Source organism: Thunnus maccoyii, chromosome 23, assembly GCF_910596095.1.
Source record: "Thunnus maccoyii chromosome 23, fThuMac1.1, whole genome shotgun sequence".
Lineage (NCBI taxonomy): Eukaryota > Metazoa > Chordata > Actinopteri > Scombriformes > Scombridae > Thunnus > Thunnus maccoyii.
Window position 1 is genome coordinate 22897705 of NC_056555.1, and position 17940 is coordinate 22915644.

Genomic DNA, 17940 nt, shown 5'->3' on the forward strand with positions numbered 1-17940 from the left:
TACAATTTTATCTAATTACTCTGATATTAACCAGATCAAGATTCAGATAAAGCAGGCAGTGGAGCTTCATTACACAGCAAAGGCCGCATATTTAATGAGTGAGGTGATTGTTTACATCGATAATGAGATGAGATGTGTTAGGATCAGCAGTTGATTGACTGATTGATCAAAACCTGCTACTTAATATTGTTTTAGTGTGTTTTATGTTTGATTTTTTTTCTTTCGTCTGTGTACAGTATCTTTGAGTACCTTAAAAGCACTTTATAAATACAATGTATAATAAATAAAAATTGACTCCTGCAGCAGGTATTTGGTCAAAAGCAAAAGCAGTATATAAACAGTTAATACATGTTTTTGTGGAACTTGTTAGCAAACAGTTGCTTATTTCCACATCCAGCAGTTACGGAGCAACATTCATTCATTTGGAGTCGTGTTTCTGTCCACCTGGTGAATGTAAATCCAATATTCATTCTCTTTTAGCTCTGTTGTTGTTTGCTTTCTACCAACTCCTGAGGGAAATATCTGGCTCTTTACCTACTAAATGATCCACTATGTTCACCATCTAGTCTACAGATAAGTCTTCACCCTAAATTTAATGATTTACGTTAAGGGGACTCGTTTTTTGTCCCCAAAAGGGAGGCGAGTCCTGTAAACAGATTTACATCCCCACAACATTAGAAATACCTGGTACACGCACATTCAATCACACGCACACCCCTGACTTCCAGTAAAAAGACGCATAAAAAAACCAGGAAGGAACACTGAAAGTGAAAGTATTCACTCTGTCTAGACTCCATTTCAAAGTCAACAGAGCAGAAGGAGGAAAACAGTCTGAGGCACGGTGAGTGTTAAAATTAGAGCTGAAAATAATACTTACTGTCATTATTGATCAGTCTGCTGATTATTATCAGCAGACTGATTATTTTCGGATGAATTGCTTGGTTGATTAAACTCTGTTAGAAAAATATGAGATCACAGCATTGACGTCGTCAAACGTTGTTTCCTTTTTTCTTTTCCTGGTTTCTGCATCCTCACAGTGATGTAACATGACACACTGCTGCGGTCAAAATAGAGAGAAGTCACAGTTAAGAACAACCCATAGTCCAGGTGATAAGTGAAAATGATGTTCACTTTTTCATAAAAGCATAGCACACTTGTACAGTTTGGGGCCCTGAACATTTTCAGAAATGGAGCCATTGCAAAAATGCCTCATGGCAGCCATGGCCACCAATTTACTTTCCGCCATAACTGAATTATGTATTTTGCATCACATCTTCTGAATCAAACATGATAACACAGAAAAGGTGATGTATAACCCTATGTTCTGATGGCCAAGGATTACAATGATGCCATATACAACATCATAAACTATTCAGGTGAATAGTTTATGGTGAATTCAGTGATGTTGTGAGAAGGAAATCACAGTATCTGAATACCTAGGCTAGAGTTTATAATATCATGTCTGTTGCACGAATGTTTGACTTTTAAAAGCAGTATCTGAGAGGATGCAGAATTAAATTTAAATCATATTTCATGTAATCTTTAATTTACAATCACTCTCTGAGGCCAGAATTATCTATTATGTTAAGTCTACAAGGGGGAAGCATTGCCTGTCAGACCGATTATGGGAACCTAGAAAACCTCTTCAAACTCGAAAATCAGGCTTACCCCCCCTCATTTTCCCTTCATGGTGGACTACGCTTGGGAAACAAGGCTGACCAGTTAAGTTGCCTTGAGAACAGTATAAGCAGTGTCCCAGACACTGCCTCACAAAACAGTGCCCCAGACAGTGAGGTCCAAATATTAGATGGGTCAGCAGTCAGAAACATGCTGAAACCAGGTGTAGCTAAAATCTTCACTGACTTTTCCAGCAAGATCTTCAAACCTTATATCAAAGAGAAAATTGAAAGGGCCAACAGAGTGGATGCTGTATAGACTACTATGAAGTTGATCATATTTATTTGAAGTCCGTTTGTTGGATTTAAACCAGAGTCAAAGTTTATCTTTGTGATGGCTGGAAAACACACATGGTTGTAGTTAAAGTAATGTAAACTAATAAGAGGCTACTAACTTGAGAGGTAGAACTGGGTTTATTATACTGTGTATTACAGATAATATTTCTATTACTGCACGGGCTTTCAAAGTCTGAAGGCTCAAATGCACCGAAAGCATCTGACACGCGCGTTTTGAAGTACACCTTTAATGGCTGAACACGCACTAAAAGCGTTATGAGGCACGTCAAAATTTCTTAATGCCCCAACTCCGACCTTGTTTCGATTTTGGAGCGTCAAACCAGGACCCAGTGAACAAAGCTGTTTTCTCTGCAGCCGAAAAAGAGAGACAGCGTAAACCAGCTGAACACCGGCAAGCCAGAGACAGAGGGACGGCGAAGTGGTGGTCGAGCAAGGAGAGTGAGCGCTAGTGAGAACAAAACCTCTGAATGAGAGAAATAAAATGTTATATTCTTATTATTTCACGGCAGTCACGTTTTAAAGCACAAAAAATAACCATCAAACAGTCAGCAGATGTTTTACTGTGGACACAGACGCTCTTTTACTTTCCTCCTCTGCATTTCTCCTTTTCATTCATTAGTTACATCCAACTAATGCAGCGGTTAATACAAAGAACTAAATGACAAACCTGTGTTGGTTCTGTGTTGTTGGCATTTCAAATCTGATGCTTGCAGTGCGCCATAGGAGCATGCCTTTGGGCCTTGAGACTGTGGGCCTCCCCTCAGACAAAACTTGAAAAAAGGCAATGGAAAAAGATCATTTAAGAAGAACTGTATAATGGAAGCTTATTCCAAGAAAGGCAGTAAGAGGGTTCATCCTTCAACAATGTCTTGGTCAGAGACATTTAGACATGAGCTGCCCTGAAAACATGATTTGTGAAATTTTGGGTGGTCTCTAAAATATTGACAATATGCTATTTTTGCCATGCATTTCTATTTTGTGTCTTCATCATCATGGATCATGCATAAAATTTGGTTGTTACTGATGTACGATTCATGCATGAAGTTGATTCATCAGTTGTTGTTCATCTGTTGTTTGTTTGATTTACATGTAACATGCACATGTACAAAACTTATACTGGTAAAATGTCATGAGATGAGAACTGAATACATGTCCTTCCTATTTAAAATCTCTCTTATTTTTAGCAGGGGGCTGTAATGGTGAAACTTAAAGAGGAGCTCTTTAAAATTCTGGCAAAATTAAAAGAGGATGAGTTTAAGGATTTCAAGTGGTTCCTGGAGCAGGATGACATCCTGGAGGGCTCTAAAGGCATCCCAGTGGCTCAGCTGGAGAGAGCAGAAAGGCGGGACACAGTTGATCTAATGGTACAGAACTATAAGGATCCTGGAGCTCTGCAGGTAACCATGAAGGTTTTAGAAAAGATCAACAGGAATGATCTGGTGCAGTGTTTACAAAACTCCTGCTCAGGACCAAAAGGTAAGTTGAAAAACGGTGTCGTGTATTTCATAAATTATTGCATGAGTTATGAGTTACAGTATTCTATTAATAATAATGTGTTAAAAAATAATCTTAGAGATTGATTTGTCATTCTTTATGGTAAAAGTAAAAGTAAAACATACAGCAGTTTGTTTGTGTGTCCATGTCACTGATGGAACCCTACCACCGAACATTTAGAAATGAATGCATGACAGCCACCCTCCTACCACACAAAACTAACAACATCCAATAAGCCTACAAATCTCACACACAGACATCACAGCATGCTCACAGCCAACATTAGCAACATGTGCATATTAATGACCATTTTCCCAAATAAACAACCCAATCTCCAGAAGAAAACATTGGCATTGAATGTTTCTGCAAACCACAGAAACATTGAATATATACGTTTCAACACGTGAAATATGTATCATATCAACATACCACATTAACATTTCTACCCATTGAATAATGATGTTTTATGGTGTGGCAACGCTGTGGTTAAGGTCTGGTTAGGTTTAGGCACAAAGACCACTTGGTTAGGGTTAGGGAAAGATCATGGTTTGGGTTAAAATAAAAAAAATATAATAAAAAAAATAAAAATAAAAAATAAAAACGGCCAATGTCTCGCTAATAACACCTGCTTTTGACAGTTGAAATGGGAAGCGGACATTGGTTTCGAGGTGGTCTCGAACCATACTCGAACCATACTCTCTGCTGACTTCTAACTTGATGCCAAGAAACTTACTAACCATCTGCCAGCCCCTCCTCCTCCTAATAGGAAAGATCAGCTCATATAGATGGCCATGTGAACTACGTCACTTTAGAAATGTTGAGATGATACGTATTTTGGAAATGTTGATATGCTACGTTTTGTAGAAATGTTGATATCATATGTTTTGTTAAAATGTTAATATGCTGAGTATTTCACATGTTGAAACATAGATATTCAACATTTCTGTGGTTTGCAGAAACGTAAACAGCCAACGTTTTATTCTGGTGACCAGGCTGAAATGAACCATGCCATACACAAAAGTGGCAGCAGCGGCCAGAATAATATTAGCTGGCATGGCGGACGTTATGAGATTTTAAAAATTTACCCTTTGATCACATTATTGGAAGTTACTTGAAAATGAAATCCTGGAGTTGAAAAAAGGCTTGGTTTTTTGCACCAAATTAGCTCTGGTGAAGGTCTCCCTTTGACGATTAACTCCATCTTTTCATTTAAAGTTAATATTGAAAAAGGCATGGATAATCCTCACTAGCCATGGTTACTCCCGGCTTGTTTGTCTGTTTTTTTTCCTACTGGCTTGTGATTGGGTCCGCTCCATTTCAGTGTGCCAGTGTACCGCTTAACACGTAATGGCAAAGGCCAGGAAAACTGTTTAAATGAAATGTAATCTGCCTGTAATCTGTCAGCCAGTGGCAACAACCACGTAATTGTCAACTGACAAAACAAACAACGATAACGGCTTACAAGACAAAAGCCATGGTAACTTCCCTAGCTGACAAATAATTGCCAGCATGGACAATCATATTCACAATATGATTTTATATAAGCCTGAATGACATTCATCAGTTCTCTGTCTTATCAATCTCCCTTGACTTGTTTGTGTTTGTATGTTGTGCTGACGTTAACGCCGCTCTCGCCCGGAAATTTGGCACCAGATCTGGTGTATCTGCCAGCTATGATAACTGTCAAATTGTGTGCAGACTCTGCCTACCACAGTTGTACCAGCGTGGTAATGGTGTGGACCATAGAATGTAAAAAATATGGACATGGCCACCATGACATAACCCATCGGATTCTGAAGAGCCGTTTTGAAGCTCAAAGTGGCCGGCTCCGTCCATCATCATCTTGGCAGTGCCTGACTCCACCTAACTCTAGTCTAAACCAAAATGGGCAAAGAGGTGGAGATGAGGCAGGCCGAATGAAGCCTGGTTGCTGAAACAAGCCACCTAACGGGTAGAGACCTGCCACTCAAAGCGGTCCCCGTACTTATATTGGGGATTGACTCTCTTTTGGAGCCAGCCAAAGTGGCCAAGTGGCCATTTAAGGAAGTGCAGTTTTTGGCACTTCCACATTGGCTTCATTTTTCAGCCCTGGAGGTTGTTGCTTGGTGTGGACAAATTCTCAGTGCACAGCAGGCTGAACTTGTCATAAAGTAGCAACAACAAAGCCCGCCCATTTAACATTTTAACAGACGTCTTCTATCAATAATACTGATAAAATTGGAAAGGCACGCTTTGAGAATAAGGTCAGTGTAGAGAAATATGGTCATTGATTTGTTGCTTGTACACACAGATTTATAGTAACCAGTACTGTGCATGTTAAAACGTTCCCTGATTACCCACAAGACCTGGTTTGTCTGAGTAACCTGGTTACAGAAGTGCAAGTAAATACATTAATAGTTCTTCAAATCTAAATTTTTCTTCTCTTTCAGCAGATGGTGATCTGGACATGGTTTCAGAGCTATATAAGAGAAGTCTGAGAAGGAAATTTCAACGTGTGACTGAAGGAACGGATGAATCAGGAAGTAGAACCCTTCTCAACAGGATCTACACTGAGCTCTACATCATAGAGGGAAGGAGTGAAGAGGTTAATACCCAACATGAGGTGACACAGCTTGAGACAGCTTCCAAGATGGAGACCCTCCATGACACTCCAATCAAGTGCCACGACATCTTTAAAGTCTTACCTGACCAACAAGAACACATCATCAGAGTTGTTCTTATGAGCGGCGTTGCTGGCATTGGAAAAACCTTCTCAGTACAGAAGTTCACTCTGGACTGGGCAGAGGGTTCGAAAAACCATGATATCAGCCTTGTGATTCTGCTTTCGTTTAGAGAGCTGAACTTGATCAAAGATGAGCAGTACAGTCTCCTCATGCTGATCCATGATTTCCATCCAACATTACAAAAGGTCACAGCAGAGAAGCTTGCTGGCCTTAAAGTTTTGTTCATCTTTGATGGCCTGGATGAAAGCAGACTTTCACTGAATTTCAAGAACAGGAAGGTTGTGTCTGATGTCACACAGAAGTCATCAGTCAGCGTGCTGCTGACAAACCTCATTGAAGGGAACCTGCTTCCCTTGGCTCTTGTTTGGATAACTTCCCGACCTGCAGCAACCAATCAGATCCCTCTGACAGGGGTTGACAGGGTAACAGAAGTACGAGGCTTCACTGACACCCAGAAGGAGATGTTCTTCAGGAGGAGATACAGCAATGAAGAGCTGGCCAGCAGAATCATCGAACACATCAAGACATCCAGGAGCCTCCACATTATGTGTCACATCCCAGTTTTCTGCTGGATCAGTGCTACAGTTCTGAAGCACATGTTGACTAAAGATCAGGGAGGAGAGCTGCCCAAGACCCTGACTAACCTGTACTCACACTTTCTGGTGGTTCAGACAAAGAGGAAGAAGCACAAGTATGATAAGGGACATGAGATTAGTCCACAGGTTCAGACAAAGATGAAGAAGTATGATGAGGGACATGAAACGAGTCCACAGGAGCTGATGGACGCTGACAGGGAAGTTCTTCTGAAGCTGGGGAGGCTGGCATTTGAACATCTGGAGAAAGGGAACATAATGTTCTACCAAAAAGACCTGGAGCAGTGTGGTCTTGATGTCACAGAGGCCTCGGAGTTATCAGGAGTTTGTACAGAGATCTTCAAAAGGGAGAATGTGATCTTCCAGAAAAAAGTCTACTGCTTTGTTCATCTGAGCGTTCAGGAGTTTCTGGCTGCAGTCTACATGTACCACTGTTACACCAATGGCAACACTGAGGTACTGAAGTGCTTCTTGGGAGAAGACTACAGTAAATCATCCCTGGATGACTTCCTGAATAGAGCCATGAAGAAATCTCTCAGAAGTGAAAATGGCCACCTGGACCTGTTTGTTCGCTTCCTTCATGGCCTCTCTCTGGAGTCCAACCAGAGACTCTTAGGAGGCCTGCTGGGTCAGACAGAGAACAGTCCAAGAATCATCCAGAAAGTCATCAACAATTTGAAGAAGATAAACACTGAGGATATCTCTCCTGACAGAAACATCAACATCTTCCACTGTCTGATGGAGATGAACGACCGCTCAGTACATCAGGAGATCCAAGAGTTCCTAAAGTCAGAGAACAGATCAGAGAAGAAACTCTCTGAGATCCACTGCTCAGCTCTGGCCTACATGCTGCAGATGTCAGAGGAGGTTCTGGATGAGTTGGACCTGAACAAGTACAACACATCGCTGGAGGGACGATGGAGACTGATCCCAGCTGTGAGGAACTGCAGAAAGGCTGTGTAAGTCCAGATGAGATTAGCATTATAAATCAATGTAGATTAGTAGTTTAGTTCTTCAAATACAAATAATATAAAGTTCTTATTATTGTTAAAATAGTGCTCTACTTGTTTATAGCAAAAATAATATGTAAGTTATATTTAGTCACAGATGTCCTTGAGCTGTTTCAAATTTGCAAATAATGTTGATTTTTTGGTTGGTAGTGTTTGTAGCTGTTAGGTTAATGAACACAGTTATTCTATTTAATTCCAGTAATTATTGAATTTTACAGATTTTTCTTCTTTTAATCTTCCTTTGGGTGATGGAGGTGCCATTCAAACCTGGTAAAACAAATGAAGGACTGTAGAGGTTGTGGTTGAGGTTTTGTTACAACAGTATTTTATCACAACATATATCAGTATTTTACAGTTATCGGTGCATACAGTTAAGTTATTATTACATGTGTAGGTTCTGCAAATCATATATAATCAGACCAACAATAGTTTTATTATTATCATTAAGAGTTTAAAATAAGATCTGTATTGTTTTCCAAAGGTGATTTCTGAAGTCAGAGAGAATTGCTTTCATCATCATCATTTTTTCCTCATCCTTTCTGAGCCATTTCATAGTGAGCATGGGGTAGCAGCAAACCAGCAGACTGATTCAGTAGTGTCAGTTATACAACAATATCTAAAGTTTGCCAACATTAACCAACATACGCCTTTGTAAACTACTGGTCATACGAGACAAAACCCCTGAATATGTTGAACCGAGCAATGGTGCCTTTTATTTTCATTAATTCAACTTTTTATTTTAAAGAAGGAAGTTGTGTTACATAATCTTGTTTTTATCTTGCTTTCTTATATTCTGTTAATCACAGAAAGAAACAGTAATGGTAGAATTCAGACTGTTTAAAGAGATCTTATATTATTTGTTAAAAGTCAATTAAAGGTCAATGTTATATTTTAATGATGATGCCCTGATAACATCTTTCTGATGACATCATGTTTAAAATAAGTCAACCTTATTGGTTTGTTAATTGTGTTTGTGTGTTGAATCAGATTTTCGAATTCTCAGAAAAGAATGTTGACAACTAAATGTCATGTACTAATCTGTCATGCACATCTAAATGATTTATTACATTAATATTTAATTATGTACAGGTGTAATATTGTGAAGCAATTTGTTTCATGTCTGTCTGTCAACAGTCACTAAATTTTCCCACTTATGGATGTGAACCTGACAGCAGCACATAGCAAAGAGAGATGACCTTTCTCAACTGTAACTGTTCACTGAGTTGAACTGAGTAAAAATATCCTGGAGTCAAATTGAAAATGGTGGACAGTAAAAATGTTTTTCTAATCAAGATGGCCTGATGCTAACTTTGTGGAGACAAACATGGGATCAGATCACACAGACAGACTTTGCACAGTATGGAAGCCTCAATTTAACTCCATTTTCATCTGCAAGATTAAAGAAAAACAAAGATTAAAAGTCTGCAGGTATGAGAGAATGATGAGAATTATTGTCCCATTCAGCGAGATTAGATTAGTTGACCTGGGAGTGTTCTGGTAGTCTACTGGTTAAGATTCAGTAGGCTATGTCTGCAATCTGGTGGTTGACCTTTGTTGCATGTCATTCTCTGTCTTTCTTACTCTTTCCTTTTGTTTCCTGTTATTTCTGTTACAGGAATAACAGCCCTCCCCCTTTGTTTCCTGTTATTTCTGTTAAAGGAATAACAGCCCCCCCCCCCCCCCCTTAAAAAATCAAAAAAATAGATTAGGTGAACAACTGATGTGAAGAGCAAATGTTAATCTAAATAGGGAATGTCAAACTGTTTCATCATCCAATGCATGAAGTAAATATGAAGTGTCCTCTTTCATGATTACATATGTTGCAATATGTTTCATATCAGGCTTTCTCAATGTGGACTCTCAGAGACTCACTGTAAGGTTGTGGCCTCAGCTCTGAAGTCCAACCCCTCCCATCTGAGACAGCTGGATTTGAGTGGAAACAACCTGTATGATTCTGGAGTGAATCTGCTGTCAGCTGGACTGGAAAGTCAAAACTGTAGACTGGAGACTCTGAGGTCAGTTCACTGGCTGTATCTTTGGTAGTTTTTTCTATTTATTCAATTCAAATCCTTCACTGAAGTGTCAGATGTTTGGTTCATAAATTTTCAAGATTTGCCTGAGCACAAATCTGTAGAATTAAATGTTTTCAGGAATTTAAAATACATAGTCTTGTTCTGTCTAAAACTGACTTCCGAAGTTTAAACTAATATGAGACTTCAGCAGTCTGAGTTCTACATATCAAGTAAGTGTCTGTGTTTCTTCAGTGTTTCCTTACTGAGCTGCAGTGGAGGGATCATAACTCAAAGACAGAATTTTGTACTAGTCTGTAACTTTGAGTTAGACAAATTAAGTGGGAGTCTACCACACTGTCAAAGCCTTATATTAGCTTCAGCTGAACTTTTTTTTAGTTTATTTGTTAGGGACGATGCAAAAAACAACAACATTGTAACAGGTTAAAGTAACATGAAACAGATGTATTGCATATAGGATTTCTAGCCAAGTCTAATATGTGACACCTGTCCCTGGTTAGGCTTTTCTACTTAAAGACAGTCATAACATATCATTACCAGAAATACATTAGTTAAATAGAGCTCATAATAAATAATGACATTCTCAATAACAACAGTATTTACATCACATAACAATCAATTTACATTTGTTGTATATGTGTGCACATGTGTATGTTCCCTAATTCATGACTATGATGTGTTTGTGTGCATAATATTTATAGGTGCATGTGTCCATGTACATTCATGCATAGTCTGTATCAGTATGCATGTATGTTTATCTGTATTTATCTGTTCCTCTACCTGTGTATACATTTTCCTTGTGCATGTGTGCATGTGTGCATACACAAGTGCATGATCATTGCTCAATGATGGCAGGATTGGTTTTGTTTCAGCCAGTGTTTCATTAAATGTTTCCAGATCAGTTTGTACTTTTATTTCTGTTGGTAGGGCATTCCAAAGATGTATCCCTTTTACTGAAAAAGATGACTGACCGAAAGTAGTTTTGTGCTGTGCCACCCTGCAGTTGCCATTTGCTGATCCCCTTGTGGTGATTCTATTGGTGTTTATTTTTGATACATATGAGCAAAGTACAGTAGGGGTGAGATTATTCAGGCATTTAAAAATCAGTTTTAAAAAAGAAAACTTGACAAAGCTAAGCAACTTGTACTTTTTCAGAATTATATAACGGTGCAATTTCATTTCTTTTTGATCCATTATTTTCAGTGCTTGTTTGTATAGTAATGTAACAGGTTTGACAGTTGACTGTGAAGCCTGACTCCATAGAGTAACACAATAGGATAAATGTGAAAATATCATGGCATACATAAACAGTTGAGCTGACTTAAGGGGTATGTAATGTCTTATTATTCTAAAACAGTTCAGATTTGTCTTTACTGTCTTGCATAGCTTTTTAACATGCTTATCAAATTTGAGATGGGAATCCAAAATGACACCTAAAAATTTAAAATCACTGACTTCCTTTATTTCCTTTTGATCTATCTACTTATGAACTCATTTCACACAGTGTGGCTGTGTCAGGAAGAGACCACTTCACAGTCAGTATGGACAGCAGTAATCATTACTACCACCAATAACAAGTTTTAATTATACATACCTACTAAACCACTAAATACAGGAAGAAGGAGGTCATGTAATAAATAATGAACAGGTTTTTAATCCAATATGTCTGATTTCATATTGATCCTCTAATTACAGACTTGACCGAATTCAGCAGCATTTTATGAATCAGCGTTGACATGAATATGTGTCTGAATGTTGTGGTGGCATTTTGATGATGTCTGTAGAAGGCTGACATTATGATGATCCACAATAATACTATGACACACTATGACTATGACTTTTTAGATAAAAGCTCATTGATAAGGACATAGTAATGTTGAACTACAAATTTAAAACCTGAACACATTTGACTGGATTATAAATGTATTTTTATCTACATAATTTATTCTTTATTCAGATTGTGGGACTGCAGGTTGTCAGAGATTAGCTGTGCTTCTCTGGCCTCAGCTCTGAAGTCCAACCCCTCCCATCTGACAGAGCTGCAGCTAAGTGACAATGAGCTTCAGAATTCAGGAGTGAAGCTGCTGTGTGATTTTCTGAAGAATCCACACTGTAGACTGAAGACTTTGAGGTCAGTTCATTGCCTGTCTGTTACTATGTTGATCTTAATGTTTAACAATTGAACCTGATTTATGTACACACATAACTTACATCTATGATGTTCATTTTCTTTTTTCCATATTTATTTATTTTTTTACTGTACAAAGTTTAGTCTGTAGCTATAACAGATGGCTGATTCTTAAAGAAACTTTAGAAAATGTCCACTGTTAGTTGTTAAAGTACTATGATGTTTATAATTTTTGGAAAAGAGTCACATTTGTATACATAAGATCCTCACGACTAATATCTGTTTTAAATTGATCAAGTTTACTTGCTGAAAGAGAAAAATTTCTTTATTATATTCTTTTAATGTGAATAATGTCCGATCATTGTTATCGATACTTCAGGACACACACATACAGGGACACAGGAAGATCAATACAGGTGTTGAAAGTACTTTGTTATGGATCGGTGTTGACATGAATATATGTCTGAATGTTGTGATGACATTTGGATGATGTCTGTAAAAGGCTGACATTATGATGATCCACAATAACACAACAACAAAGGCACTCTACTTATTTTAGAGAAAAGCTCCTTGATTAGGACATAGTAATGTAGAACTACACATCTGATTGGATTATAAATATATTTTTATCTACATTGTTTATTCTTTATTCAGATTGAGTGGCTGCAGTTTAACAGAGATCAACTGTGCTTCTCTGGCCTCAGCTCTGAAGTCCAACCCCTCCCATCTGAGAGAGCTGCAGCTGAGTAAAAATGAGCTTCAGAATTCAGGAATGAAGCAGCTGTGTGATTTTCTGGAGAGTCCACACTGTAGACTGGAGACTCTAAGGTCAGACACCATTTTTTACTTCAGAGCTGAGATCAATGATATGAAATTTGTAGTGACATTAAACTGCAGACATAAAGCTGATATTATGCTGATCCTAAGTGTGTCCTGTATCTTAATGGGAAAATCTCTTTTCTTCTTCAGTGGTTTAGTCCACTGACTGTGTCAGAGCAATGTTGGGCTGTACATTTAAAACCTTTATATAACAAGAAAAATCCTACAGTTAATAATTCACTCTGACCCTCTTACACTGTTTTCTATTAGTTTTTAGTTTTTAAGTTTTTAATCTGCATCCTGTTGGGTTCAGTTGTTTGAGTTTCCATCTTATAAACTTTAGGTCTGGACAAAATAATAGATTTTCCAATTAATTGTGATTATTTGAATGATCAATAATCAATTATTTAAATCCAGAGATCAATCTTTGCATTTTGTGCCTTTACTCAGTAAACATGTGTACATGTGTACTGTACTGTGTGTATGCAGTGGTTACTTGTTGTAAATGGTTCTGTTAGAACAGCATGTGTAAAATGTCTACTTAGTGGAAATCTTAATTTGAGTTTAAAAGTAATGTACATGCTAGTTGTTATATTAGCTACCTTGAGTTATGACAGTCCTGTAAACCATGATGTAAATACTTTCAGTCTGTGGACCCGCTGCAATTTAGAGGGCTGCCATGACTCAGGATGGTCAGCTAACTCTGGCTGTCTCATAGGGGATCTAGAGATCACATCTACAGGAGAAACAGACTGAAAAAAGACTCCACACACCGATCAGAGCTCTTGTTTGTTGTTGTTAACAAGATATTATCTCTGTTTACAAGATGTGCAACCGTGAGACTGATGATTTGTACACAAATACAAACAGTGCAGATTAAGTAATGAACAGACTCTCAGTTTCTGCTGTCTGTGCTCAAAGTGATAAAGTTGAAACAGCAGGTACTGACAATCCATGTGTTGCTTTATGGGATAGGAATTATGTTTTTTAAATGTGCATAATGATGAAGCTCATCAGCACAAGTGACACAGGTCTGTTATTGTTCTTGCTCAACTCTTCTGCTCATGTTGGCCTAAAAACTATAGATATGTCATGTTTTAGTCGTTTTACACTTTTTCTTGTGTTTGGCTGCACAACATGAGTTTGTATAGATGGAGTCAGTGGTGGAGCTGCACATTTTAAGAGCTGAAGTTACTATGTCTTTATTGAAGTAGCAGCATGTTGTCATTAATATTAATGAGAACTAATTTTCACTGTTTGTATTCGACAGTTTTGGACCCGCATCCTGTTGGGTTCAGGTGTTTGGATTTTCCATTTTCTAAACTTCTACATTCTAAACCTTCTTCAGCTCTGAGCACATTATGAGACACTGAAGGATTTCAAAGAGAACCTTGTCTTTTAAAGTGACATTATTTATTCTTTATTCAGATTGAGGTACTGCAGTTTGTCAGGGATCAGCTGTGCTTCTCTTGCCTCAGCTCTGAAGTCCAACCCCTCCCATCTGACAGAGCTGGATCTGATTGGAAACAACCTGCGAGACTCAGACATGAAGCTGCTGTCTGATCTTAAGGAGAGTCCACACTATAGACTGAAGTATCTGAGGTCAGTAGAGAGTTGGAGTCAGTCCATGCTGGTTTCAGCCATATTGTACTAAACACAGTTAGTATCAAAGCAAAGGTCCAGTATTGCCTGGTGAACCTCCAACCTTCTCAGTGGCTGCTTCTCTCAGTGAAGCTCTGAGAGGAGAATGGTGACAGGCTTCAGGATTGGACAGAAAGACAGAGAGATAGAGAGAGAGAGAGAGAGAGAGAGAGAGAGAGAGAGAACAGTCAGCCAATGAGATCAGCCGGAAACTTGTTGTGATCATGTGTTTGAGTTGATATGTTGTTGTTGCGTTCATGCCCGCAGGAAATAAAGCTGGATTACAGTTGACAGCCTTACAATATATAGAGAGACAGTGGTCCTCATCATCAAACTATCGTACCATCAAGTTTGATCTGAAAGTGTTTATTCTCTCATTTCAACACTAAAGAATTGATCAGTTCATCTTTGTCAGAGCTCTAAGATCAGTCTGACTGAAGCCTTCAAATCTATGGCTCTGATTTCACAGAACCATTATTATGTTTAGTAACCATGTGGTCTTTATACAGACTAGAACCTCTGCTGAAGACTAGGAATCACAGCAGGTGTTTAGCTGAGAGCTCTGACTGATTGTCATGTGATGATTAAACAGCAAGAAAGGTCTTCAAATGCCACAGACTCTGTAGCTTTTAAACTTTTATAAAAGTTCACATGTATCAGTAAACTGATGAGTGAATGTCTCTATTCCTGCGGTAATGATGTGTTCATGACTCTCAGCAGTTTATTTCCTCTGTGTACTTCAGTAAAATCTGCAAAGTACACAGGCTTGATAGCAAACGTCTCTGCAGGTCTGTGAGCTTGGAGCTCAGTGTGTTCACTCCAATACGTTAACATGAGAGCTGAAAGGAAGCTTGCTACGCTGCACAGCTGTTCCACTTCTGGTCTAAACAGGACTGATGTCCCTGCTGCTCTTTTTACTGGATGTGCTGCATCACTGACTGACAGCTGATGAAGTGAGTCTCACTAAACACTGATTTATGACCTCTGTTGTTTCTTCTTCTCTCATCAGATGGGAGTTTCTTTAAGAGTGTGAGTGAACATCCAGTTGTGTTGAGAGAGGATCAGTTGTACCCTGATGATCCATCTGGACCGGAGTCTGGATCTAGATTTCGTCTTCTTCACTTAAGTCTCTTAGCTGTCTACAAACTGAACAGTTATCTCTGAATTTTGTTGAAGTCAGCACTTTAGAAATTTGATATACATGACCTATTTGATGCAGAAAAGATGAAAAAACAGGTGTTATAAGTCAGACTCTGACCCTGGGCCCCTATTTATCAAGCATCTCGGAATCGCACTGAGAGTTAACAAGGACTAAAACTAATTTATGAAGCTGAAGAGAATTTTATTTTAGCTTTCAGCAGGAGATGGATTACTCCTGGGAGACAGTGAAACATCGCTGTTTTAACAATGTAAACAAATATTGTTAAGGTGCATCCTCCTCTCTCAAATATCAGGCTGTAGCTCTGCTGTTATTTGAAGTAGCCTAAATAAAAAATAACCACATAAAATATTTGACCTGTTGTAATGAAGTTGAGATATCCTTCATTATGCAACTGACATGATTGTGTTCAAATAAAAGTTTTAGTGGGCTGTAACTGAGGACCCTTGTCATGCTCATTATCTTTACGACGTGCATTAAGCCAGATCAAAGTTTGATTCATGACTTCCATCATTGTCGGTTCTGACAGAATCGTCACTGTTGCACAGCTGTATTTCCCCCATTATGATAAAGTGTAACATTGTGAGGACACTCTGTATTTATTTAAATGATGTTCTGTAGAAACATCATGTGGAGAACACATGAATTTATCATTGGTCCAGAAAACCTGCATGCACAGGTCAAATCCTATCTTGGTTTTGTTGATAACAACATCAAGCCTGTAGTGAAAAACTTCGTATTTTTTGATTCCAGTTTTGATGATCAGCAGCTCGTCCAGTCCTGTTTATCCTTTTAACTAAAACCAGGAAAATCACATCACTGGTTACCTGATTGTTTTAGGATTGACTTGAAAGATTTGATCGATTACATTTAAAGGCTCTTCATGGCTCCAGATTACATTTCAAAGTTGCTCTGTCTATAAATATTAAAGGTATGGGTATTTAGCTTTTATATGCTTTTTTATGTCTTTTTAACTATAGATCATTGTCACACTGCACTAGGTCCCAAGAAAAATGCACCTAGTCCTCGAAAATCATCATGTTAGTACTGAGATTGTGAAACTGGCTTTTAAGTACGATGCTCTATACAAGAGGAACAATCTGCAGAAGCTTGTAAAATTAGACAGGCTAATCCCTTTTAATCAATTTTAATCTCTTCTGACTGACATAGAGCAGTGTGAGTGCAGTTTTTTTAAATTGATGTTGTTCCTTATGTTGATGTCTTTGGCCTTTTTGGTTTATAATCTGTTGATACTGTCATTTTTGTGAGCTTTTATTGTTTGTTGATATGTACCTTTATTGTTTCGTGTACTTTTATGTACTTTACTCAGGGTGTCCATGTAAAAGAGAGCTTGTTCTCAATGGCCCTCCCTGTTTAAATAGTGGTTGATGACGATGATGATGATGATATGCAAAAAAAAAAAAAAATGACTGGTTTATATCTCATGATATTTAACAAGCATCTTGCATGTATTGTACAACACTGCACACAGCAATAATGATGCAAACAGACTGTGTGCACAACTTCATTAAAAACTTAATGATTTGATTAATGATTGATTTGATTAAAAAATGTATCTTCTCCACTGTCCAACTCATGTCCAGCTAAACCTCCTGTTGACTTCTGTGTCCTTACAGGTCTTTTAAATATATCTCTACCATCAGTAGTTTAAAACTAATGAATCATTAAATAAATAAAGCCATGATTTGCATGAATGCAGCTTGTTTTTCTATAACTTCACACTGAGTGGCAGGAAATGAATTAGTGCTGATTATCAGCACAGATAAATATGGGCCCTGGTCTTTGCTGTCAGGATTCTGGATCAATCGGTTTGAGGAGCTCAGTCTGATAAGTCATTATCTTCCTTTATATCACTTCTTAAAACTAATTTTTATCCACTGATGTACCAATTATTTTTGTTTTATATGCTGTACATCTAAAATTTGAATCTTATGTCTGTTTTACTGTTTTATTTTCTTCCTGTATGTTTGTGTTAGTTTTGTGTAAAGCATTCTGTAATGTTGGTTTTGAGAAGTTTTATACACTTCTGAAGGGAGGGTGGTGAGATGATGGTGGTGGTGGTGGCAAACAAAGACCAAATTTTAACATCTTTGGAAATAAATTAACTTGCAGCATTTTTATCCTGTGTCAAGCTTCAGCTTCATGCATAACATCTATTTTTTTAGTTATTTTTTCTGTCTTTGTTTATAAATGAGCCATATTTGATTGAACCTGTGTCCTTTGTTTTGGATATCTGTGGATCTGTTAGATTTTTTTGCCTAACCACTGGACCACCAGGACACGCCATTTGCGTTTTTGTCACACTTTATTTTAAAGGTCCTTATAAGTTCTTATTAATTTATTCAAAGT

At 38.0% G+C, this 17940-nt stretch overlaps 1 protein-coding gene across 3 annotated transcripts; it reads left to right on the plus strand.

Annotated features, from left to right (window-relative positions):
- The first annotated feature begins 775 nt into the window (after positions 1–775).
- On the plus strand, positions 776–17696 carry LOC121890400 (NACHT, LRR and PYD domains-containing protein 3-like). Of its 3 annotated transcripts, none has more exons than XM_042402609.1 (8): positions 776–841; positions 3161–3449; positions 5897–7742; positions 9635–9808; positions 11781–11954; positions 12606–12779; positions 14199–14372; positions 15421–17696. In XM_042402609.1, the coding sequence occupies exons 2-8, from the start codon at positions 3170–3172 to the stop codon at positions 15434–15436; spliced, it is 2838 nt and encodes a 945-aa protein (XP_042258543.1). In that variant the 5' UTR covers positions 776–841; positions 3161–3169; the 3' UTR covers positions 15437–17696. The 3 variants fall into 3 exon arrangements, with proteins under 3 accessions (XP_042258543.1, XP_042258541.1, XP_042258544.1); XM_042402607.1 differs by having other exon boundaries at positions 809–841; positions 3158–3449; XM_042402610.1 differs by having other exon boundaries at positions 809–841; positions 3158–3449; positions 5900–7742.
- Positions 17697–17940: the final 244 nt, after the last annotated feature.

What these genes read in the sequence shown, in the direction of transcription:
- LOC121890400 (XM_042402609.1), top strand. Translation starts at nt 3,170, where the DNA reads ATGGTGAAACTTAAAGAGGAGCTCTTTAAAATTCTGGCAAAATTAAAA. An exon ending in TGTAGACTGAAGACTTTGAG is followed by an intron (nt 11,955 to 12,605) that starts GTCAGTTCATTG and finishes TTCTTTATTCAG; the next exon opens with ATTGAGTGGCTGCAGTTTAA. An exon ending in TGTAGACTGGAGACTCTAAG is followed by an intron (nt 12,780 to 14,198) that starts GTCAGACACCAT and finishes TTCTTTATTCAG; the next exon opens with ATTGAGGTACTGCAGTTTGT.